This window comes from Mytilus galloprovincialis, chromosome 8 (assembly GCF_965363235.1).
Source record: "Mytilus galloprovincialis chromosome 8, xbMytGall1.hap1.1, whole genome shotgun sequence".
Lineage (NCBI taxonomy): Eukaryota > Metazoa > Mollusca > Bivalvia > Mytilida > Mytilidae > Mytilus > Mytilus galloprovincialis.
Genome location: NC_134845.1, coordinates 27,782,288 through 27,809,836, shown reverse-complemented (window position 1 = coordinate 27,809,836; position 27,549 = coordinate 27,782,288). Strand labels below are relative to the sequence as shown.

The window sequence follows — 27,549 nt, the reverse complement described above, 5'->3', positions numbered from 1 at the left end:
TTTTGTATGGCTTAGTCCAACATATATTTGGCAAATCTGTCATGCATTTTCAGGTTGATAGCATGTTCATGAACTATAAATAGAACCTGCTTTGTACTAGACAAACATGTTATAATTTCATTGTTTGTTTTCAAGAAGACCGACACAATAGGGGAAACTACAAAATGCCTAGTTCTGCAAACTCAATGGATTTTGAACCCTGCACTCTAGGAGAGTTCTTTCATCGATTAAAAAACACAGATTGTTGTAAAATAGTATTTTATTTGTAAACATATTTCATGGTATCATTCAGGTGACAGGACTTATAAGCTGAACATATCTCGCCTGTTGAAAGAACATCCTAAAATTTTAAGCAGCCAAGAAAATTTTAGGTATTTAATTTACTCAGGGATATATAAAGCAATCAAACATTGGTGGAAGTGTTGACAAATGTTCTTATCTAATTAATATTCCATAAAGAAAGTGTCTTTCAAAAACTCAGATTTAAAAAAAAAAGTTCATTTATTAGTACCCAACTTTTGAATTAGTCCCAAATAAAACTCTGTGGTAATTAGTTGGAGAGGCCCCCTTCCCTGAATAGATCCAAATAGTCAAGTACATGAAGAATGAAAATTCAAGGATAATATGCATTTGTGTGAAGAAAAAAACAACAGTAACCTAATTTATCCAACCAAGAATAATACAATAGGTGTGTTTTGAAATCTTTATATTCCTAAATAATTGTAAACATTAGTTTTGTTAGAGTTCTTGTTATTGTATTCCATTATTGTTTCTGGGTTGTTCTTTTGTAAATCATTCTGTTTTGTCTCTTGTATTCAAGTCAATTTTCTAAAACGTAACACGAGACCAGATATCATCTTTAAGTAGCTTCATGATAATGGTAACTGATTAAATTAGTTTTAAGTTAATATTCAAATATCATAACAGCACATGTTGTAGTGCTATACATAACCTACTGAAAAATTCAGTATCTGAAAATAGGAGTTACTGTAGGTTTCCAAAAGCACTCACACATTACAACTTATTACTGCTTAGCTGCTGACCAAATATGAAGTCTGCTATTCAATAGTCCTGGAGAAATGGGTGACTAATTCCTTTCAGCATATTGAAACATTCAAAGCATCAGTAAACAGGAAGGAGGTGTCCATCAGATCTGAAAAGTGCCTATGTGTTACCATTTTTCACTCTCGAGTGGCTGACCAAAGATCATTCTGTCCCTTAGAAATGGATGATGGAAATATTCGTTTAACAAACAGATGACTGATCCTCAAGGAGAATGCAACAAAGCCCCCACTCCTAAGTGGGGGTACAAATAAATAAAATCAGAATGCACACAAAAAGTTGTTTTTTCTTCTTTTGTCATCGAATTTTTTAATGGTATGTACCAGTACAATCTAGTAGAGCACAGAGCTGTTCCAACTACATAAAACGTAGATAGAATTAGACATGAACTATTACAAAACATACCTACACATATAAAACCTACCACACAATTTAATTAGGAAGAAAAATCAATACTGCATAGTTTCAAAATAGATGCAATCTGACACAAAATATGTGTACATGTGAGTGTGAGGGAAAGGGGGGATTACTCTATAAGATAATTTCACATAATTTTGGGGAAAAACTAATATATTTTAAAATATCAAATAACTGTAAGAATGCTTTTCATTTGCAACTACAATGAAACCATGAAGCTTTCCATTACCTTTTTGGGCTACAACTCCTGAATTAAAGTTTTTTTTTCAACTACCGTAGCCTAATCAGAGTTTGTATATATAGTTTTACGAATGAATACTTTCAAATTTTGTGCATCCTTTGGAATAAATAAAAACTTTCTAAGGAATTTAAATAAATCAAAATCATGATTGCAGTGCAAGTATCAAAAAATATATGCTTAAATGTAAGCACAAGTTTTTGACAATTTTATGCTTTAAGTATATAAATCTTTATCAACATTTAAATGTTCTTTCAACTGGCAAATATGATACTATTTCTCCTAAAATAACTACATTAAAAATTTTCGTCATGATTTTAATAAACATTATAAGCAGATATTTCATCCAAGAAGAGAGATTTACACCAATTAAGAAAATGGTAATTATTATTTATTAAAGTATTTTCCTACATCGCCAATTATATTCACGAAACAAGCATATGAATAGAAATGCTTGATAATTGGTAGATTTCTACTTTTTATTCATTATAGGTATCCTATAAATTTGTATACATGGCCTTCAAGAAATAAGACAGATAATTTTTTTTTTTTTTGCATAAACATGAAATAATATCAAGGTTTTCATTTATGTATCACAGAAAACTTTTCTGCATTGAAATGATCATAGCATTACTATAATTTTAAGGGGATGATAGAATTTGACTGTTTTTAAACTTGCCAGAGCCATATTGAATGTATTTTATCAAACCCTCTCCTTTATATTATTTTTTTGTACAAATAAACAACTAGTGACACTTTAAACTGTTATGTTATTTAGCCCAATTTCAAGCCTCACAACCTTGTTATAAAGAAAATATAAATGTAAGAGATATTAAGTATTGTATTATTAGAAAAGTGTGTACGTCATTCTTACACATGTTTTACAATTGATTATTAATGCCATGAAATCTGAAGAAGCAAAAATGAAGATTGTTGTACCGGTAATTGTAAAAAAAAGTTCTAAAAATGTTAACCTATTAACTTTGTGTGACTGACTTATGAGGGCAGCCTTATTTCATTACTCCATTCAAGCTATACAGGCAGCACTTAATTGCTTTTTTTTTTTTATCCATTTCTTCTTCCAAATATTCAATATGAGAAATATTCTGGTAATTGCAATTTACAGACCAGGTTAAAATTGTAAGTTTAAGAGATTCTGAATTCAATGATCTTAAAATTTTACATAACAGCAATATGTCTAATGGTTTGTACACTAGTTTCTTTTAACACTGCCATTTTGTGATGATTAATTACACCATAAGATATAACTTTAATATTTTTCAAAATCAATTAAAATAAAAGCAGACAATCTTTTTTTTCTTTCTCTAGACAGATTTAAACATCTCCATATCACACATGAATAATTACATTATATATATGTTTCATAATATCTGAACTTCTGATTGGCTGACAATGGTATTAAAGATCCATTCCAAAATTAAATTTATTTCCCAATGATAAAGTGATTTCAATGCATAGGAAAACAAATATAAAATTTGATATAACTCAATATTTCATGATTGTAGTATAAAAATTCAAAATAAGAATTGAAAACTTCTTTTTGTAATAGCGTTGATCGTGCATTGATAATGTGCTTCAGTCAACACTTTTACACCCCAATAAAATTCAGTCAGGATTCTACTTCGTCAAAATTATCTCCCCATTAGGCAACCTTTTCTTTTTTCATATTGAAAATGCAAGCTACATGTATGTAGGGATGATAGGCTGTCAATTTAGCTCTTGAAAACTTGATAAATATCTTCTCTAAGAGAGAGCTCATTTTCTTTTGTTTGATTTCAATTGGATATTAGTCTGAATTACAAAAAGAAGCATTCAATTCTTTAACAATTTTCATCTAACATGACAAAAATCTAAGTGAGAATAAAGCAGACAGGGACGAGAATCTAGGAATTCATTTCATATGGCCTTTTTTCTTTTTTTTGGGGGGGTTAAAAACAGCATGACCTTTTGTTAATGAAAAGGAAGAAAGTTATTTAATATGACTCCGTTCACTAGTACAAGACTGACCATGAAATAAAATGTAAAGAGGTACACTGCAGTTTTATAAAAATGCTGGACAAGACATAGTAAATTATAAATGTCAACAGTTAGGTTCCAAGCTTCACACACACACACAATAGTCCATGCATATCAAGTATCTCTTTCTTCAACTATTTGTTCAAATGCATTTTATGCCATTAACTTTGAATTTCTTGTCTTTTGGATTTACTACATTCAGGAAAATTCATTTTGATTCTCACTTTTTCTCTTTTTCTAAAATTCAAAGTTTTTTTTTTAAAGCACTATCACAGGATAAATAAATGACACTTGATGTTTTCTTCTCTCTCTCTCTCACGATGCATTCCCATTGACTTGGTCTGGTTGATTGCTGGCAGGGATGATAAATGATGGAGAATAAGGGAAAAGTTTATGACAGTCAGCTTGGTATTTCTGTGCCGTCGTCTCACATTTTCCAAAATCACCTCGACACATTGCTTCAAGCACTTCTATACAATTCTACAAATGTAAATGAAACCATTTCAATATCAGCATATTTTTTAATGGGAGTAGAACAGATGTTTTTTTATGATTACTAGATTTCATATTGGAACAACTTATGCATGAAGCCAGGTAAATATATATATTGGTTCATGGTTAACCGATACACATGAAATCCACTAAAATGTGCCCTCCACTAATAATAAATGTTATATTTACCTTAAACTATAAAAACAACAAGATATGTACATCTAAATCACTTTAAACACAGCTGATATTGAAAGTCAACTTTAAAGCAAACTATATATGATGGTTTCCCTCTGCTTTTGGCAAATGAGCAGAAATTTTTCTAACTTTTAGGGTTGAAGTATTTTTTTTTATTGTTTCCCCGTGTTTAAAAGCAAAACATGTTAGTTTTGCTCTTTGTTGAAGGTTGTAGGGTGACCTATAGTTGTTAGCCTCCATTCTCAATTTTATTGTTATTTGGTCATTTGTCAGAGATTTGTCTCATTGACAATCATACCACATTCTTATTCTTATAATTTAAATGTTTTAACTGTAAATATATACATTACTTACATTAAGAATTATTCCTTGTAACTTCGGTGAAAGACTTGTGGCAATTTTTAATGCTTCCTCTTGTTTCTCTGGTGTGGGTGAAAGTTCATACATCATTCTGGCCCCTGAAACACAAAATTATAAGTTAGTGTTATTGCAAGAAATGTTAACAATATAAATTAGTTATCATTTTTCAATAACATTAAGACGACCCCAGCACCATTTTGAGTAGAGTAATGTGCATGTGCATGATGTTGATGTTTCATTTGTATATGCTGGTTAGTATCAGAAAGTACTGACTATAATGGCATTCTTCAGACACAGGCTGAATAAGCTGAATGCAGACAGAATTGACTAACAAAGCAGGAAACAGACTGGTTTATCTTTACTTTAGTTTATTATAAAGATGTATATTCTAGCATCAATTAAATAAATATTAATAAAGAATTGAGTTTTTGTTTTTTTGAAAGATAACAATTCACTGGTTATAAACCTTTTGCAGGCAAACCATACCTCAACCAAGCTCATGGGCCAAATAATACCTAGAGGAATTGCAGAATTATGAAAATGGTTATGTTTACTTTTAAGCTGGAATGTTACATTGTTTCTCTTTACTTTAGCTACATTTAGTTTCAGGACAAGCAACTTGAGTCATTTTATATTCTTAAAATCTGAGACTCATTTCAATTTTTTACTTAGATGGTTTCCTTGACAAGTACACATTCACATCATTTTGTAAACTCATTGTAAATGTTCACTCCCCTTGGTTTTTTAAATGCATACAAAAAAAGATACAGAATACGACTGAAAAAAAGCTAACAAGCCATTGACTATAGGGTTACATTTGTGACAGTCCAATCTTTAACTGAAAATTCCTCTTTGCAAAAAAATAATAATCAATGCTTTTGTTTGTTTACAGAATCAGGCTGTTGGTTTTTTGGTTTGAATTGTTTTACATTTGTCATTTTGGAGCTTTTTAAAGCCATCTTTGCGGTATGGGTTTTGCAAATTGTTGAATGCTGAAACTGTGACCTACAGTTATTAACTTCTATGTCATCTGCTCTCTGGTGGATATTTGCCTTATTGGCAGTTATACCATATCTTCTTATTTTGATAGTTATTAAAGTACTAAATCTTATCTCTATACATACCTGCTAATCTATGCAATATGGAATTATTATTTTGTTCTAGGTATTCTGTATTAAGTGTTAAAGGGTCTACACATACCTGCTAATCTATGCAATATGGAATTATTATTTTGTTCTAGGTATTCTGTATTAAGTGTTAAAGGGTCTTTGTGATTGTAAAATTTCTCCATTTCTCTTTGCAGAAGTTTACTAACAGGTTCTGGTAAATCTGTTTTCTGTTTAACTGAAAAAACAAAATAACAAATAATATCATACACACAGAAGGTGTTCTTGCTAGATTCATAGGGCAGAGGGACAAAATCTATTTTAAGGAACAAGATATTTTTCTTTCTAAATAATAATTTTTTTTTTTCTTTCAAAAGCTATCATTTAATTTAGGACTGTTCCATAAAAACATACTTGGGGCACTAGAAATGGACTGAAATTGTTTTAATTTTATTATTAACCCTATCCCTGATTATTATGATTGGTTCCCTCTATGGTCTAAAAGAATGGGATCTGTTTGTGTTGCACTCTACAATACAATAACATTTGAATTGATGATTTACCTTTACACACAAAAATTGGTATACCACAAATAATAATGAATGCAGTTGTTTGAATTTGATATGCAACTTTTATTGAAGATCTCAAAATAAGTTTGATAAGCTGGACATTTCAGTATTTAGAATTTGTGAGTGGTATTGTGAAGCATGTTGTTAAAAAAATGTATTCCAAAAAATGCTTTTGAGAATATCTGCCATGCTTGGAATCCAGCTTCCTGTATTTTAAAAGCACGTTGATTTGCTTTATGTGTTGGGACAGTGACAACATGTCAATCCTTCAATGTGATCTCGTTAGTTTATATGACAAAATCAAGCCTCATTTTCGTACTTTTATGCAGAATTAATACTTACTTAACAATAAAAATCGTAACAAACAAACATGTAATTGTGGATTATTTCTTTCTACTTGACATCCTCTCTTTAATGACTGTAACATTAATAATATTTTTCCTACAATATAAAAATATACAATATAATATCTGCAAAAATAAAATTTTATGATCTAATAAATCAATTCAAGACCGTAAGTTAATATCCACTAATTATATGAAATAAAAGAATATGTTCATGAGACACAGATCGCTTATACTGCATATTCAGCAATTTTTCAATTTATACAGAGATGCCACTAACAATTGTAATTCATCTAAGTTTGATGGTAATAAGCATTGTGTACAAGTTTTCTAACATTTGGTTGAGGCAAAATAAAGTTAGAGCATGGAAATGGGGAATTCAGAAATTTTCCAATTCAAATAGGGACATAACTCCAGAACAGTGATAGTGATGCAAATTTGAACTTGATCTGTGTTTAGTTGTTATTAGCATTGTTTATAAGTTTCATTACATTTGGTTGAGAAAAACTAAAGTAAGAGATCAAGACATAAAGACAGACAAGGGTAAAACTGGTAAAACTGAATGCCCCCTTCCCCTTAGCTGCAGGGTCATAAAACAAGAGGCTCTCAAGAGCCTGAATCGCTCACCTTAATTTTTTTGGTTAAATCTCTCATCAATGATTATTTTGGCTTTTCAATTTATTTAAATGTTCTTTGAATCGTCCTATTTTCTTCAAAAGCAAACAAAAAAAATCATTTTCTCCTATGTTCTATTTTAGCCATAGGAGCTATGTTTCTTGACATACAAGGAAATAAAATATAAAATTTATACTAGATACTCTGAAACTCATTTAGCCTAAGTTTGGCTGAAATTGATACAGCAGTTTCAAAGGAGAAGATTTTTTAAAGTAAGTCAACATGATGAACAAATTGTGAAAAAAGTCTTTAAAGGGCAATAACTCCTTAAAGGGTCAATTGACAATTTTGGTCAAATTGACTTATTTGTAGATCTTACTTTGCTTAACATTTTTGCTATTAACAGTTTATCTGTATCTATAATAATATTCAAGATAATAACCAAAAACTGCAAAATTTCTTTAAAATCATCAATTCAGGGGCATTATACCTGAAAAACCAGTTACCCAATTCGGCTGAAAATTTCAGGACAGGTAGACCTTGACCTAATAAATACTTTAACTTCTTGTCTTATTTGCTCTAAATGCTGGAGTTTTTGAGATATAAGCCAAAAACTGCATTTTACCCTGTGTTCTATTTTTAGCCATGACGGCCATGTTTTTTGACGAAATAGAAAATAAAACACAAACTTTATTTTATACACCCTACTGATCATTCAGTTGAAGTTTGGTTGAATTTGGTTGAGTAGTTTTAGAGGAGAAGATTTTTTAAAGTTAGCAAATATGATGAACAAATTGTGAAAAATTGTCATTAAAGGACAATAACCCCTTAAGGGGTCAATTGACAATTTTGGTCATATTAACTTATTTGTAGATCTTACTTTGCTGATCATTTTTGCTGTTTACAGTTTATCTTTATCTATAATAATATTCAAGATAATGACCAAAAACTGCAAAATTTCCTTAAAATTACCAATTAAGTGGCAGCAACCCAACAATGGGTTGTTTGATTCATCTGAAAATTTCAGGGCTGATAGATCTTGACCTAATGAACATTTTTATCCCATGTCAGATTTGCTCTAAATGCTTTCGTTTTTGAGATATAAGCCAAAAACTGCATTTTACCCCCCATGTTCTATTTTTAGCCATGGCGGCCATGTTTTTTCACAAAATGGAAAATAAAACACAATCTTTATTCTAGATACCCTGAGGATCATTCAGCTAAAGTTTGGGTGTAATTGGTTCAGTAGTTTCAGAGGAGAAGATCTTTGAAATAGTTTACGACGACGACAACGACGACGGACGCCAAGTGATGTCAAAAGCTCACATTTCCTTTTAGGAAAGGTGAGCTAAAAAAGCTTTTGATGTTCCTTCTTTGTTTTCGGAAAGCATTTCATCTTTTATATAAAATTTCAAAGTTATTATGTATGTTACCATTTGCCACTAACAAAATAAGTGATTAAATTTACATATTGATAACATTTCAGTTTGTATAAAAAAACTATCACTATATGTGAGAGATTTTATAAATTACCTTTCCTAGAATAAATTTCATAAGCTACTATATGTGTGTGTATTCTATGTGCTGCATGCATCTGTAAAGGTTTCAGGAATTTCAATGATTGCTCTAACGGGTCATCAGGCTGAAAAGGAAAACAATATTTTGAACAAAAATTCTTTTGTTACTTCAAATACAAGATTTATGTTCAACATTGATGATTAGTAATTATCTTTATTTTATAGATTAGAAATACATGCTTACATATCCCATGTGATATGGTTTCCCTAGTCTAACACTATGCATATCTAAGAGTTCACATGTTTAATCTATGTATAAAAGAAATATACTAGAATAATATTTCACTTCCAAAAAATTTTGCTGGCAAATTTTTGGATGACATGTTAACTTAAATGCATATAAATACATGAAACATGCTGCAACAAATTTGCAAATCTAAATCTAAAATTAATTCCTAAACAGTTGGGACCATAACCCCCAAAATCAATCCCAACCTTCCTTTAGTCTTTACAAACCTTGTGTTAAAATTTTATTGATTTCTATTTACTTATACTAAAGTTATTATCCTGAAACCATTTGTCTTCGGACGACACTGATGACGACGACTACGACGTGATAGCAATATACAACCAATTTTATTTTTAATTTTTGCGGTCATATAAAAAGACATACCCTGCTTAATTTATCTGGAACTAATTCCTCTTCTTTCGGACCGTCTAATTCACCATCCTGAGCTTTTTTATTATGAGTTTCTTTTTTATCTTGTTCAGCTTTCTGTTGTGCTTCTGCTTGTGCTCTTTTCTTTGCTTTCCGTTGCTTATTCTTTAACTTTCTTAATTCACTAGGAGACAAATTTTCTGAAAAAAGTTTTATATTTAAAAAAAAAAACATTTTTTTTAACCAAAAGCAAATCATCTTTAAACATCTTGACTCTAAATGCTTCTGAAATATGGATTTTTTTTACACATTTTATGTTTTGCAAATGAAAAATGTGAACAGGATTTAATCAATTCCATCAAATGAAACAATTGAATTGGATCTTGACATTTTGTTGTATTGATTTCCACTACACAAAATATTTTTTTACTGAATTATGGAAGGGCATGCATGGTAGACTTATTCCCAAATAGGTAATATTCAGGTATTTAAATGGCGTCTTTGGCATTTTGATCTTTTTCCCAAATCTACCTTGAAATTTTGGCTAGCTGTTTAATCTATATTTGTAGAGTAGAGTTATGAAAGAAGCAAGATCATTGGATGGATTAAGTCCAATAAACCTCTTTACAATATCTTTTCACTTTCTTACTACCTTTTGTTCTCATCTTCTTAATCGCAATTGATATTATAAGTTATATGGTTCGCTACTGACCCCCTACAGATCCAGAGGAATAGTAAAATCCATAGAGTGTGAGGCCAAAGATGGAATCTCCTACGGATTTTACTCACCTGATATGTTCCATAGGGAGTCAGTAGTGAACCCTATAACACCATTAACAGTAGATGTAAGGTCATGAACCCCATATGAAATTTACTTAACCAATGACATCATAATTTACCAGCCTTACGATAAGATAAATATGTTTTATTATATATTAAATTTTACCAACCTGCATCAAGAGCACTATCCAGATCACTGTCTGAGAGAGGGTGGTCATGTAAATGTAAATAAATCTACAATAAACAAAATAGGTGTGTTACTTTTACTGTGAATAAAGCTTATAAAGGCCAAATTATGTAAATCAAATTCCTATTGTATTGCAATAAGGTTCTAGACTAATGTTAATCTACCTGTACAGCAAAATACAAGCGTTCGCTAAGATAACTTGTTTTGACATCCATTTTTTATTGAACAGTTTTAAACCAGGAGTTGCAAAAAATGCAGTGTGAAATATACCCTCACTCATGTTATTAACATTAAGTTCAAGATCAAATGTCAAATTATTTAATAATACAGAAGTTCAGGTACATGTAATGAGACAGACAGTTTAATGATGAAGCTGTATTCTGTGCTTATTATGCATCATTCTACTGTTATCTGCAGACCTATTTCTATAAATTAACCAAATATTTTGATGAGTATTTTCTATTATAAGAATATTACCTCTATAGCAATTTTCGCTGCTTTAAAATAGAATGTGTGGTGTTGTAATACATCCTCTAATCGTAATAATCCAACGTAAGCTCGGAGAGTCATCTTCCTCATACAGTACGTATGGAAGTCAAACTGATCCTCTATTATTTCTGTAAAATGCTGAAATCATAAAAAAGTTTACAATTTATAACAATCATCACAAATTTAATGTATTTTCTAAAGTTTTGAAAGTGCCAAGTCAAGCTTTCACAAAATTAACTACATTTATATGAAGTCTATTAAATTAAAATGGATTTTGGGGGAAGCAATGACCTTTGAGAATACCACCACAACCTAACAAAGTTTATTATATATTTTATATATATCTAAAAGGTGTAATAGTCAATGATGAGCCACAACTTATATCCTTCCTCCTCTTCCTCACTGGAACAGTGCTAATATAGCATAATAACTCCATTGGATAAATAATTTTAAATAACATAGTGTTCAGAACCACTTTTTATCTTACTACTTGACTAAGAAAAGCTCAGCAAACAAACATCAAATATCATAGCTTAATTGACGACATGAAGAAAAACTGTACAAATTTGCTTATGGCTTGTATGCAGACTTGCACCACAAACCTTATTCAAATATCAATTTTGTCTAAACAATGAAAAATAAATGAATCTGCAGTACCTTGACAACTGTAGTCGTCTCTATGTTTCACCTGATCTTAGTGACTTACCCTATCTATTTCGTGACACTTTTTGAGTGCATCTCCCCATTTTCCCATTCTCTGGTATGCAGCAGCACTTTCTATCTGAAACCACATGCACTGCATTTCGTTCAGATTATCTACTGCTGATACACCTTCCTATAATTAGATAATAATAGAAAATATTACTGGCTATTAATAGGCAAGTATGCAATACACCTTGCTATAAATAGATAACAAGTAGAAAATATACCTTGCTAAGAACAAAACAGCTGTTATATTTTGCTTGATTGAATTACACAATATATTTACATGACTACATTGTAGGTCAACATTTGTGTCAAATCATATTTTTATTAGTCTTGCATGCAGACAAGGACTATTTCAAGACTTACATATTTTCTATACATGCCCAAGTTGGAAACATTTATAAAAGTGATTTTGTGAAATAATATTTTGCTATTCACAGTCAGTTTGGTTCAATTATTTCAAAATAAGCTCAAAAATATAGTTGGCTGAAATTTTGGAACATTATAAATAATTAATCCACTCTAGGTCTTTTTGTGATTTGGATAGACCTTAAAGTATGATATAAATATAAACAGAAAAAGTCTAATTGATAAACATGAATTTGTCAGCTAATGTCCCTTTAAGCATACCTACCCTTGTAAATTTTGAACACATTTCAGCAGACTCTGCTATTAAATTGCCTCTTAACATATACTTGGCACATTTGGAATTTATATATCTGTCAGCTGTATCTAATGACTGAGCTTCATCCATCAACCGGACAGCCTCTTCTATATCACCAGCATGCTACAAAAGAAGTAAATATATAATAGATTACTATTGGTTTCTTCAAGAATACCGGGTAATGCAACATAAGTAAATTAAGCAGTAAATTTATTATAACCACACATATAAACATTTTAAAATAGATTCCTTATAAAACTTCCTTAAGATCTAATTTATTATTTCATATCTTTCTCCAACAAAATTGATACATGTACAATGTGACCAGCAAATCAGTAAAAATTGGGTACCATAATTTAATTATATTGCACATGATCAGCATGCACATTTTACTTTGCCTTTAAGCCTTGTGATTTGAGTGTCGCTGATAAGTCTTGTGCAGACAAACACACATCTGGTGTTCAAAATCATAAGCCTAGAATTTTGAATGAATTTAATTGTAGACCTCCATTCAAAAAAAGATTGTAACTGTTGTTTCATGCATGTCAGCTCATTCTAAATTTCCAATTTAAGGTCTAACCCTAAGCCCTTCATTTTTTTCTTACTGATGTTGTATAATAATTAAATCAACTTTCTATAATGAATTTATATATAATAGCTTTGACTCACTTTAAATATTTTGGCTTTGAGTACATACAACTCTATAAGAAGTGGTGTGTGTTTTAAGGCTAGATCTATATACTCTACAGATTTGATTGTGTCACCCAGGAAATCATAATGACACGCCAGGAAAAAATACACCCACAATAGTGTTGTTGGAGACTCTAATTCACCTTCGTCTGCAAAATAAAATCACTCATTTTTATATGGCTCAATTTTAAAATAAGATTTGTTTTTTAACTAAACTTTCTTCCTACTTTAATATCTCAAGATAATTATTATTACTTCTAAGCTCTATGCTTTTAATAATACAAATAATAATCATTGAGTCTTCCAAAGGAAATGTGTGTTACCTTCCGTCTCACAGTAATATAAACAACAAGAATGTGTCCAAAGTACATGGATGCCCCACTCCCACTATCACTTTCAATGTTCAATGGACCATGAAATTGGATAAAAAATATAATAAGGCATTAAAATTAGAAAGATAATATCATAGGGAACATGCGTACTAAGTTTCAAGTTGATTGGACTTCAACTTCATCAAAAACTACCTTGACCAAAAACTTTAACCTGAAACATGCACTTTCATTTTCTATGTTCAGTGGATCGTGAAATTGGGGTCAAAAGTTTAATTTGTCTTTAAAATTAGAAAGATCATATCATAAGGAACATGTGTACTAAGTTTCAAGTTGATTGGACTTCAACTTCATCAAAAACTACCTTGACCAAAAACTTTAACCTGAAGCGGGACAGACGGACGAATGAACAGACGAACAAACAGACGGACGGACAGACAGACAGACGGAAGAACGGACACACAGACCAGAAAATATAATGCCCCTCTACTATCGTAGGTGGGGCATAAAAATAGCCAAGTCTATTTCTTATAATGTGAAACACCCAAATTTACACATAGCAACATCTTAAATAGCAGAAACAAAACTTCATGTCTGTGTGAGTTTGGTTAAATTCTGGTATTTTCAAGGACTTGTAAATTAACATAAAGTGTGAGGTGGAAGATGAAAAGTACTCACGACAACAGAAGTGTTTCAATGTGTCGCTTGAGACAGATGAATTCTGTCAGGCGACATAATAATCAAAGTGTATTAAAAAGAACATTATCCAAATAAAGCTTCCAGTTAAAATTTTTATGTACAAGAACTTTCTGATGTTTAAGTGTGAGAATGAGATTCACAAGCAATATGTTGTTGGAAAATTTCATTTATACCTACCAGACAATGCAAACTTTTCATGAGTTTTTAAATTTTCAGCATACCCTAGAACTAAATCTTCTACGGTTCGTTGCTACAATCAGAAAAAAAAACAATATTACTGTCTACATTACAGGAAATCTTCAAGGCATTTCAATACATTTACAATACTTCTGATAACATTTCTATTACAAATTATCTATTGATAGTCTTCAAAGAACTCAATAATTTTCAAATCATACATACCTACATTCTTATTTTAAATGTAAACACAAGTGAGATTGCTTAAATTCATTATTTGTAATAAGTTTCTTACTAGCATTATGTTTGAATTTGAACCGTTTCTTCTTCTCATTTTTTATAAATGAGGGGATATGTGGTGGGTATACATGAGATGACAATGCAATAAATACCAAAACATAAACAGTGATGACGAATGTTTCCATGGGACACAGGTGCCCCATGCTAGCTGTGTCCCATGCTACTATATATATATAGGTAAAATTCAGCAGAAATTTTCAATTTCCAAAGGGACACAACTCAAGTGAAAACTGAAAGAAATGACATCCAAAATGTGTGACTCTCTGGTGGTGTTAATAAGCAGTGTATAATTTTTTTGACATTTGGTGAGGCAAGCTGAAGTTTAGAGTGCAAAAAATGGCAAAATTGGTTAATTTTTGGTTTTTAAAGGGACATAACTTAAGAATGATGGTGAATAGTTGGCCATCATATATCTTATTATTATACTGACATAATTTTTAAATATAAATGTGTTATTGCTGTTTGCAAATGGGGAATGTACAAAATGTATTTCTTCAAAACCAGACAATTATTACAAACCTTCCAAGGATCTGAATATAATTTCTTTACAGTTACAAACAAAGGTGGTACACCCTTATGAAAAGCTCTCCTAAAATATGTGTCCATCAGTCCTTTAAAATTATCCCCTGAAATAAAATTTTAAACATTAAAAGGATTTAAATACACAATACAGTTTTTGGCAAGAATTGTATACATATGAAATTGTCTATATAATGAATATTTTCAAGGGGCATAACTCTTTTATAAAATATTAGTTTAGAACTAATTTTTTGTATTTTTGAAACTTCACAGAAATCTTCATTTTACTTTTAAATTATTGATATTTGTTTATTAATTATGTGGTTTACTTGTGCTATTAAATGACATTTAAGGTAGCACAATACAAAGATTTTTTCACTCCCAACCAGAGAACTTTAAACTGATGTAATTCATTTCATCCTTCTTTATATTTTATAAATGAGGTACCAAAAGAAAGAAGAAAGGTTAATCTTTCAAATTGTGATAATTTCATTATGACATAATTACTACATAATCAATTGTTATGTAATTAGTTGCTATATTGTGATGTACACACTTGAATGAATTTAGCGTCTTTGTTCTTCATAGCATCCCAAAATATTTTATAGATTCTTGTACAACACAGCTTGACCTCCAAAACTGTGTCTCAGATTTCCAAAAACATCAATAGAACAAATTTTATACCACATTGAATTTAGTGATCTCTTATGAATTGATGTTGCAAACTTCATTGAAGATTTATTAGAGAATGAAATACATTAGGAAAAATCTGAGACACAATTTTGGATGTCAAACTGTGTTGTGCAAGAATTTATAAAATATTTTGGGATGCTATGAATAACAAAGAAGCTAAATTCATTCAAGTGTGGACATCACAATATAGTAACCAATTACATAACAATTAATTATGTAATAAGTATGTCATAATGAAATTATCACAATTTGAAAGATTAATCATTCTTCTTTCTTTTGGTACCTCATTTATAAAATTTAAAGAAGGATGAGTGGAATTGCATCAGTTTAAAGATGTCTGATTGGGGATGAAAAATCTTTGTATTGTGCTACCTTAAACACGTCTCCTTCTTTCTTAATATGTTAATACCACTGGTTGAAAAATTTACGCTTGATGTCTTTGGAAGAGAATGCCTTAACCTTGTTCTAATTTTCTGAAAATGGATATGAAGCTAATGTATTTACCTGTTGTAAATGACAGAGGTATTCTCCTTGGAGCTGATGCACGTGGGTACTGTTCTTCTACATCAGTGTACAATTTTAATGTTTCTTCTTCTGTCCCTGGTCATAAAATAAATCACAATGTTTAACAGTAATCAAGTTTAATTATTATACATTCCATATTCAAATGGTTTCCTTTTCAATGCAAACCACATATATTTATTTCCTAAAGTAGTATATTCTCCTAGTATCAATTTTTATTATTCTTATTTTCAGTTAACTTTTCCCGTAAAAATAAATTATTAGTTACCTGGTTTGATAGCATCTTCTAACCCTTTGTAGTATGCCCAGTTCTCAGGATTTCTGGTTATTAGGTCTTTATAAATATCACCTACTTTTTCCGATCTACCAAGTTTCATTAGCAGTTCAGCTGAAAATATAAATTAATTCATATATGCAATAAACCAAACATTTGAGCATTCCAATATAAAATGGTTCCAAACCTTTCTACATGTGTTTGGTGTAATTTTTTATAGATTTCTTACATTTCTTGAATGCTAAAGCTATCTTCATGTCAATTGTTGTATAATGTACTAAACAGTGTTAAAAGTTCTGTAAACATGTAGAGGTGACAAAATTTTATAAATCATGTTTTTTTCCTTTTTCTCATCAATTTTACTATTAAAAATATTCATTAGATAAAATTTTACTACTTTGATAGTTGCGTGCTCTTTGTTACAGGCAATCATTTAATTCAAAAGAAAGAAAAAACATAAAATGAAGATGTCTCCATGATATTAAAAATAACTGAAAAGAATAATATGGTTTGAATATTCATTTGGTATTATGCTAATCCTTTTTCAACTGTCAAGTACATGGATGTCTTAAAAGGCATTATTTCAAAAGCCCCATCCATCATTCATAAAAATATTTCCACAAACACTAAACTTGTGCTTAAAATTTTCTAGTACAGTAGACTCCGGCCAATCGAATACCCAAAATATCAGCTAAAAATATCCGATTACTTGATATATTCAATTAGACGATGAATGTATATTCATTGAATATTCTGCAATAATAAGTAAATCTAATCCCGAGATGTTACTAATAAAATTGAGAATGGAAATGGGGAATGTGTCAAAGAGACAACAACCCGACCAAATAAAAAACAACAGCAGAGGGTCACCAACAGGTCTTCAATTTAGCGAGAAATTCCCGCACCCGGAGGTGTCCCTCAGCTGGCCCCTAAACAAATATATACTAGTCCAGTGATAATGAACTAACCCTGTCAATTGCTTAATATGTGAAAGGGATGGAGGATTGATGGAGTGATTTTTATCAGTTACATCACCACAATGTTTGCGTAAAAAATTATCAGCTGATTATGTAATGATTAAATTTGTTTGCACTTGCAGTTTTTAAATCCTATATTTATTAATAAAATGTCCTGAAATATTTATGTGAATTATTATCTTCCATCCATAGTTTGTCTTTATTTGTTTAGTAAACAAATTAATATCCATTATTTACATTTTCACACAGGTAAACTAATTTGGCTATAAATAGATCAAAGCATGTCTGTGTAGAATCTCTAACCTAAAATCATAATTGTTATAATTTTATTTCTTTAAATTATCAAATTTAAATTTATGAAAATTATCATGATTGGTAAAATAGTATTGCATAAAGTTTATGTTTTCTGAAGACTATTCATGTTTAGGTCATGGTTCTAGAGGCTTCTTCACAAATTTGTAAACAAAACAATATGGCCGCCACACGTGATTACCTTTGCACAGAGTGTGAAAAAAATATTTCTGACAATGTCAGATTTCTCTTGTCAAAAGGGATTTATATTTATATTGCAATAAATTATTCAGAAGGAGGTACATTCAGTTTAGATTATATTACTCATTCTATGAGCATTTAGAGTTTAATCAAAATTCTCCCGACAGGAATGTACTGCTTTTGTCAACTGAGTCTTGTATAATTTGTAAATAGATTAAAACCATTTGAAGTAAAAGGGCATCTAATTCACATGACAAATGGAACAATGAATAAAGACAACAATTTAATGAGAAATAGATCCTTTTTATTTATTAACAAGAATGTGTCCATAGTACACGGATGCCCCACTCCCACTATCATTTTCTATGTTCAGTGGACCGTGAAATTGGGGTCAAAACTTTAATTTGGAATTAAAATTAGAAAGATCATATCATAGGGAACATGTGTACGAAGTTTCAAGTTGATGTAACTTTAACTTCATCAAAACAGTCTGCACCAAAAACTTTTTCAACTACTAGTACGAAGACCAATATTCTGACATTTTTCTTATTGGTCCAAACAAAATTTTGCAAAAACTTACTAGTCCGAATGAAATTTTACTAGTCTGGGGCATCGGACTAGTGGCTAACCGTGCAGACTGTCAAAAACTACCTTGACCAAAAACTTTAACCTGAACTTTGCACTATCTTTTTCTATGTTCAGTGGACCATGAAATTGGGGTCAAAACTATAATTTGGCATTAAAATTAGAAAGATCATATCATGGGCACATGTGTATTAAGTTTCAAGTTGATTGGACTTCAGCTTCATCAAAAACTACCTCGACCAAAAACTTTAACCGGACGGACGAACGGAGGCACAGACGGATGGAGGCACAGACCAGAAAACATAATGCCCCTCTACTATCGTAGGTGGGGCATAAAATACAAAATCTTCTTGTCTGCAAGGTTGCAAATTCGTAACTTCCGGGTCCATTTCCTGTCAGAGAAACATTGAAAATATCCAATTGTACATGGTTTTTAACCAAATTACCTGAATACTCTTATCCGATTTGCCGATATATTCTTATATCCGATATTCGATTACACGATAAAATTAACATTAAACATATAGGAAAGGGTTTGGTATCTTGAAAAAATATTACAATAGCCGATAAATTCGTTTAGCCGATATCCGATTAGGTGGAGTCTACTGTATCAATAGTCCATAGAAATCATGTGCACATGCCTTTAAAGATTACTAGATATTTCCCGTTTGCCATCCTTACCCCTTATCTCCTGTAATGATAGTTTGTCTACAATTTGACTTTCATATCTATCTAAATGATGCAAAGCTTCCTCCAACATGCCTGCCTCCCTTACCACCATATTTTGATACATGAGTAATTCACTGTGCTCATAATCTCCAGCTTTCGGCTACAAGTAAAAACACTTTCATTAGACATTGTTCAACATAAAAGGTTCAAGGTTTGACATTTAATTTAAGGACAATGAGTCATGCTAAAATTGAATGATCCTGATTTTGTTGGGTTGCTGTTTCACTGACATATATATTCCCTATCTTTCCTTATACGCAGCCATCCTATCAAGTGCTAAATCTCAGTCTTAATACATTTTATATCAAGGTTAAGAATACAAGTAAGCTACATTTATTTAAAGAGAGTAGATAATTACAATCAATTTGTTTCATGTATTTTTTATCAAATGGTAAATTTTCAAAAAGGTTGGATGACTTGATCATGATGTCTTTAGTAGTAAACTACCTACCATCTGTGTCTTTCGGAATTCTTCTAGAATACTTAAAGCCATATCAAAATCCTTCATCAAATGATAGGACATGGCATAACCAATCCATGAAGCTCTTTGTCCAGGACGTAACACTAAAAGCTGGTACCTAGTCTCCTAAAAAAATACAAAGAAACAGCAAATTATTGTCATATCAAGATCTGGAGCTATAACATAAATCATACCAAAACACTCTGCTCTTTAATCTTTATTCAGATATTGAAATAGCCCTATTTAATTAATATTAAATTTAACACCTAAATGAAATATTTAAGAATCAAGGATGCTTATCTACACAACAAATGGAGAAAATAAAATAAGTTTGGACAAATTCCAGTCAGATTTTGTGAGCAAAACAGATTCATGCTATAAAGGTGTCATTTGAACCCCATCTCATTGTTGTGCAACCAATATAATAACCTATCTAGTAGGCGGCATAATCAATTTAGAGAACACTTAACCATATTTTTATTATTAATCTTAGCGATTAATTGTATACTTAAACAAGAATGTGTCCCCAGTACACGGATGCCCCACTCGCACTATCATTTTCTATGATCTGTGGACTGTGAAATTGGGGTCAAAACTCTTATTTGGCCAAAAACTTTAACCTGAAGCGGGACGAACGGACATACAGAAGAACAGACAGATGGATGAACGGACGATACAGATCAGGAAACATAATGCTCCTCTACTATCGTAGGTGGGGCATAAAAATAATTCATGGCAGCAGTCCATTTATTTTCATTTGACCATGGGACCCAAAAATGAACTGTTACGTTAAAAGAAATATCAACATTAATGCTTGCTGAATACATAAGTTGGGTAACAGGACGCTTTTTTTAGTACAAGTACAAATAAAAGAAAAACTTAATTGAGTACCTGTTATTTGTACAATAGTTGGCTGATTGCAGGACAAGAAAAATACTACAATGCTATGTCATACAAAATAAATCCTTACTTTATTATCAATAATAAACTGTCCATCCATTAATATTCTTTTCATTCATTACCTACTCAATCTGTTTAAGTACTTACTCGATAACCTTCCAGGTCTCTCATCTGTATTTGCAGTAAAGATAAGTCCCTCAAGATCTGTAGATTATCCTATGTAAAATATATACAATTCAGTTTAAATGCAATGTATTACAGCTAATTTCCTAATGCATGGAAAGCAAGCCGTTGGTTAGCTTGCTTGCTTTGTTTGTATATTTTACAATTGTAATTTGGATAAGGTCCAATCAAATTTAGATATAATGTATACAGGTTAAATTATGCCTATATATATTGTTTGAAGATGTCAATCTTAATTACAAAGCTTGAATTAATGTTTATATAAACAGAGCAAGCAAACCTACCAATGTTTTACTTTACAAGCATTAGGAAATTAGCTGTAATAATCAAATTTCTCTATCTTGTAAATATGAATAAATAGCAAAGTTTGTCTCTATTTGTAAACATATCCCCAGAAGCTTGTTGAACTTCACATACATGTATGAAAGAAAAGTTTAAAGATTCTGTTATCTTTATAATTTACTGCAACTGCTCTTATGGAGGATTTCTTTCTATTGTGTTTGATAAACATCAGACATTAAGTTTAGTAAAATTTCTTTGAAAATTCATTTTTGTTGCCACAGTCAAGTCTTGTTTTATAAACATTTCATCTCTGAACAAATTTATTCAGAAAAAAATCTGTGTGGTTCCAGTTACATGTCTAACCCTTAGACTTACTATATAATTCTATATAGTGTTTTGTGGACTTGTCTTTTATTCGCCATCTTTTGTTTTTGGAATGGACCCATCATTTTTCTTCGACTTGCAAGTTTTGAATGACCTGTTCATTTCATGAACCTGTTTATTATGTGACTAGGCTTCCAGTAGAGAATTTAAGAACTTGTTGTAATAGATAACTGGTTTTCATACAAGACTTGTAAAACAAATGTTTCAAGCTAAATAATTACATACCTTATCCCATTTTAAAGCATTTCTGTAGGCCTTTATAGCTTCATCATACTTTCTTTCAGATCTTTGTAAAAGTCCAAAAACATGCCAACCTGTCGTTGGTTAAGGAATAACATGGGTCTCCTTGGAATTTTTAAATGATTGAGTAAAAAATCCCTATTTTTTGCAAACAACGTACAAAGTTTAAGCTTTAAAAACTTCTCTTTATCACAAATAACTAAATAACAAAGACCAGAAATGTTATGAAAATTATACTAGTAATTCTTTGTTAAAATTTTAAAGTCAGTTGTTCTGCTAGATGTGCATTCTGCCCCCCCCCCCCTTTTTTACAGTAAATTATGGTAGTTTTAAGTATAAAGCACATCCCCTTGGAACACATGGAACACATAGTATTTTGATACTTGTGTAGTATTAAGTTAGATTGTTTAAATTGATTTTTTGTTTTATCTTTGCTATTAATGATTATGTTTATAAATGAGCTTTCTTTAATAAAATATTTCGTCTTTCGTTTTGTATTTCTAAAGTTTAATTTGCTCTTTAATTAAAAGACAAAAGGATACAGACATGACTTCGTAGGTCATTACGTAAACCTCTCTTTACATGGTCTAATGCTTCTTCTTTCCTCCCAAGGCAATTAAGAGTCAGTCCTTTCATGGCCAAAGTTTCTGGAATGAAAATATGTAATTCCTTATCATATCATAAAATCTTTATATCAATTTAAATATTTTCAGTGAAAGAGGTTAATGGTATCCCTCAAGCAAAATATTCAAGATGATTAATTCTCATTATTGCTATTTTCTAAAATCTATATATTGACCAAAAGGGACCTGTTGGGGATGACAGCTTACAACCTAGTCCCCATCTAGTTGACAAAGACACCAGACTAATCCTATTTTTCATAGGACACTGTTTGTTTTGGTTTTTTTTTTGGGTGGGGGGGGGGGGGGGGGAATAGCAAAATATGTGATATCAGACACCAGACTAAAACTGTTTTTCATAGGACACTGTTTGAGGGTGGGGGCATAGCAAAATATTATATGTGATATCAGACACTTCATTTAATATACTACAAATATATTACCTCCATGTTCATTAAATTTAGGATTGCTTAAAATCTGTTTAGCAAACTTCAACCCATTTTTGTACTGTTTCTGTTCATAACATTTCTACAAAAAAACAAAACAATATTATGGATTACAATGAATTTAATTTATTTTCAGCTAATCTGAATAGTTCTCAATATATCTTTTAAAAGTTTAAGAAAAAAGAAGATGTGGTATGATTGCCAGTGAAACACTTCTCAACAAAACACCAAATGACAAAGTCACAAAGAGATTAACAGCTGTAGGTCACCAGACCAGAGTTCTAAAAAAAGTGTGGTCCGAAGGATTTGACCACCAAAATTTGAAAAAGACCGACACAATTTTGGTATTTTGTAATAGAAATAGTAGTGAGATCGAACATTTTTCTTCAAGGACCAACAGGGAAAAAAAGATTTCAAGGAACCTGCTGTATAATCTTCAACAATGAGCAAAGCCCAAACTGCATAGTAAGCTATAAAAGGACCTCAAATCACAAAGGTGAAATTATTCAGACAAGAAAACTAACCGCCAAATTAATGTACAAAACAAAAGGCCTGTCTAACAATTCAGAAAAAATCTTCACCAAGGTTCTAGGACCCACTATTGCCAGTCAAGTCCTACTTTTAAACATGTGCAGTATAAGCAGTCTATATACCAGTAGCCATAATAAAATAAGTGTCTTCCAACAGATGTCAGATGTTAACCAACTAATTTTTTAGAGCAATTTATAAGGGAGTAGAAATGCCACAAAATGGTCAAGTAAAGGCTAAACGCGAAATAAAGTATCCATGAAAGGTAGTTAATTTACAGTAAAATCTATGAAGGCTAACAATTATGTTGCCCTAGACATCTGCCTTCCCTTTAAAGAAACTCCAGGGAGGAGTTTATATATGGCACCTTTGATTTTCAGTAAAATTCCCCATAGAAATAACTGGTATCTGTTAGTTCGGTCTTTTTAGTGCACTCACATGTACATATACAATTTTCATTGTTCAGCAAAATCAGAAACTTTCTTCTGACACTGAATCCCTAATGTCATTACAGAAAATATACAATATAAATAAAACTAACATGTCACAATCATTTATCTTGAAGACCTCAGCTGGTAGCAAGTGAATAGGGGTATATTAGACTAATTAATGATAATCTTCAATATTTGATGTGATGACTTGGTAATCTCTCTTGTAAAATTATAATCACTAATGTAGTTTCTCCTTTAGTACTTAAATATATATTGTATTAAAGTGGCCGTTTTGATGTAATAATAAAGAAAAAAAATGAACTGAAAAAAAAATTTAATTAATGGATTTCCAGACCTGTTCCAGTGTATGAAGATTCCCATCTACATAATCGCTGCTGGATAACTCGGACTAAAACAAAATCAGCCCATAACAAACTCAGGACTATAACAAACTCAGCCTACCATTATTTATATGCAGAAATATATTGAACAAACTTGGAAATATCATTGTGATTTATTATGATTATTGACAAAAGGTATTTTAATGATTGGTGTGTCGTGTTTTTATTGTGTTTAATCCTAGGTGTTCATGATTAGTATATAAACAAAGAGAAATTTGATTGACAGTGAATGGCTTCTTAACAATTTCACTAATCTGTAGTTCTTTATTAATGGATTCAGCAATTGAAAGGTAATTATATTCAAATGGTCACATCAAACAGATACAATGTTTTTAGAAAGGCAAGCCGAGGCAAACACTTATTATACATGTATCTAGAAATATATTTGGAGTAAAATTGAAAAAACAAGAATGTGTCCATAGTACACGGATGCCCCACTCGCACTATCATTTTACATGTTCACTGGACCGTGAAATTGGGGTCAATACTTTAATTTGGCATTAAAATTAGAAAGATCATATCATAGTTAACATATGTACTAAGTTTCAAGTTGATTGGACTTCAACTTCATCAAAAACTACCTTGACCAAAAACTTTAACCTGACCTTCACACTATCTTCCTCTTTGTTCAGTGGACCATGAAATTGGGGTCAATATTTTAATTTGACATTAAAATTAGAAAGATCATATCATAGGGAACATGTGTACTAAGTTTCAAGTTGATTGGACTTCAACTTCATCAAAAACTACCTTGACCAAAAACTTTAACCTGAGCTTCACACTATCTTTTTCTTTGTTCAGTGGACCATGAAATTTGGGTCAATACTTTAATTTGACATTAAAATTAGAAAGATCATATCATAGGGAACATGTGTACTAAGTTTCAAATTGATTGGACTTCAACTTCATCAAAAACTACCTAGACCAAAAACTTTAACCTGAAGCGGGACGAACGAACGGACGAACGGACGAACGAACGAACGAACGGAGGCACAGACCAGAAAACATAATGCCCCTCTACTATCGTAGGTGGGGCATAAAAAACCAAGAGATTTCTTTGATCTTACCAATTAATACTTCTATAAAATAACATGAAAAACAAGAATGTGTCCATAGTACACTGATGCCCCACTCGCACTATCATTTTCTATGTTCAGTGGACCATGAAATTGGGGTCAAAACTTTAATTTGGAATTAAAATTAGAAAGATCATATCATAGGGAACATGTGTACTAAGTTTCAAGTTGATGTAACTTTAACTTCATCAAAAACTACCTTGACCAAAAACTTTAACCTGAACTTTGCACTATCATTTTCTATGTTCAGTGAACCATGAAATTGGGGTCAAAACTATAATTTGGCATTAAAATTAGAAAGATCATATCATGGGGAACATGTGTATCAAGTTTCAAGTTGATTGGACTTCAGCTTCATCAAAAACTACCTCGACCAAAAACTTTAACCTGAAGCGAACGGACGCACAGACGGACGGACGCACAGACGGACGAACGAACGGAGGCACAGACCAGAAAACATAATGCCCCTCTACTATCGTAGGTGGGGCATAAAAATCCAAATGACTAGCTGTTAATTACTCCAGCCTATGCTTATACTCGTGCTTTTGCTTTAACAACATTCATTTTTCATGTTATCTCAGATATGACTCAGATGTGCTATATGTATGTTTTGTATGTGCTATGTTAGTGTTTTAAATGTGCTATGTATGCTTAAAGTGTGCTTTGACAATGACCAATTATATCTGCATGCTTTCAGTCTTAGATGATGACAAAATGCCTTTTGAGTTTAAAATGTGCTTTATGTCATGTATGTGTTTTATATATATGCCTTATATTTTTTTAAGTAATATTAGATATTGTTGAATGACGAAATCATTGTTATGTTAATTGTTTGTCGACATCTACTGAAATAAAATTTGTAAACCCTATGTGTTCTTTATTAAATAGTATTACATTGTACAGATAAATCACACCAAGAGTCCACCATACAAAGTATGATCAGAAACCAGAAAAACTACAATTCACTAAATTGTCTTAATATAACACAAGATTTGTAATAAAAAAAAAACTGAAGTTCAGTTATAGACAATACAAGACAAGACATATTTAGTTGGATTTTTAGTTTCCAATTTCGTGCAATAACAGGTAGTTTTGTCCTGACTTGGGTGATTAGATAGGTGTCAACAGTACATGTGCCAGGTGTTTTTTTAACTGATGGCGATTAAAAAGGTGTCAACGATACACGTGACATGATGTCATAATTAATTAACATATGCATATAATATTATTTAATTAATTGTACATAACAATTCATTTTAAATTAAGAATTGAGAATTAATTTCCAATAACAACAACAACCAACATTATACTTATTTTCTTCTAGTAGTCCGAGTTGGTTATAGTCCGATTTTGGGAGGCCCATTATCTTATAGGCCGAGCTTGTTATAGTCCGATTTTTAAATAGGCCGAGATATCATGGATTCTACATAATGAGTCCCTCTATATAGATTAATCAATCTTCATACATTGTAGGTCTACATCTTTTTTCAATCCTTGTTCAAAATATTCCTGGCATCATAAACATGCAAAATCATAATGCACCAAAAAATTGCATGAGGTACTTTTGCAGGGGCTCTTCAATCCCTGATTTACAACTTGCCATGAGCAACACTTGTGTAGCAAGATGACCTGTGATGGAACAAAACCTGTTAAAAAGCTAGACAAGTAAGCAACAACACCAGTTCCCCTCCAGTTTTTTAAGGGAATTCCTGATGCTCAATCTTAAGTTAGTCTGTTGAGGTTTTATTCTAATGTCAGGGAAATATTTGTCTTTCTTTAAATATCACATTCTTAAATTTCTTGATTGGCCCCTTGGCCTTGGTAACTTCCCCCCTTTTTGTGAAATGTGCAAACTCACTCACCAATATTCTTTTAAAAAGGGCATTTTCTTTAGGAGGTAGTGGATTGTTAGTGGGCATTTTGCTCTAGGGTTCTGTGTTTGCTTTATAACCAGCTATTTCCATAGGAAACAGGATACACAACCACGAGGATGCTATCCAACATGGAGGAAGCAATATTTCCGGTGTTCTCGCTGTTTCGTTATTGAGATTTCGATGCTTGAATAGAGGAAAATAATGTACTAAAATGTTATATTAAGTCAAATTTTAGAAATAAATTAGTCTCTAATGTCAAATATTTTAAAAGGAAAGGAGCATGGAAAATGACATCGTAAAAAT

General features: G+C 31.2%; 1 protein-coding gene across 1 annotated transcript; it reads right to left on the bottom strand.

The window, feature by feature from the left end:
- Window positions 1-241: 241 nt before the first annotated feature.
- On the bottom strand, window positions 242-27,412 carry LOC143085471 (N-alpha-acetyltransferase 15, NatA auxiliary subunit-like). Its single transcript, XM_076261829.1, has 22 exons — window positions 27,235-27,412; window positions 22,934-23,018; window positions 22,413-22,517; window positions 21,856-21,944; window positions 20,929-20,997; window positions 19,873-20,007; window positions 19,374-19,521; window positions 16,633-16,752; window positions 16,347-16,442; window positions 15,150-15,256; window positions 14,331-14,403; window positions 13,105-13,274; window positions 12,406-12,558; window positions 11,773-11,901; window positions 11,055-11,204; window positions 10,561-10,624; window positions 9,626-9,810; window positions 8,969-9,077; window positions 6,819-6,917; window positions 6,002-6,145; window positions 4,796-4,899; window positions 242-4,234 (listed from the first exon to the last, which is right to left on the bottom strand). The coding sequence occupies exons 1-22, from the start codon at window positions 27,289-27,291 to the stop codon at window positions 4,070-4,072; spliced, it is 2,556 nt and encodes an 851-aa protein (XP_076117944.1). The 5' UTR covers window positions 27,292-27,412; the 3' UTR covers window positions 242-4,069.
- Window positions 27,413-27,549: the final 137 nt, after the last annotated feature.

Bases quoted from the DNA above. Each gene is read 5' to 3' on its own strand.
- LOC143085471 (XM_076261829.1), bottom strand. From the start codon at position 27,291: ATGCCCACTAACAATCCACTACCTCCTAAAGAAAATGCCCTTTTTAAA. The intron at 14,404-15,149 runs GTTTGTAATAAT...TTCTGATTGTAG, and splicing joins TATATTCAGATCCTTGGAAG to CAACGAACCGTAGAAGATTT. The intron at 4,235-4,795 runs GTAAGTAATGTA...TTACATTTGTAG, and splicing joins TACAAGGAATAATTCTTAAT to AATTGTATAGAAGTGCTTGA.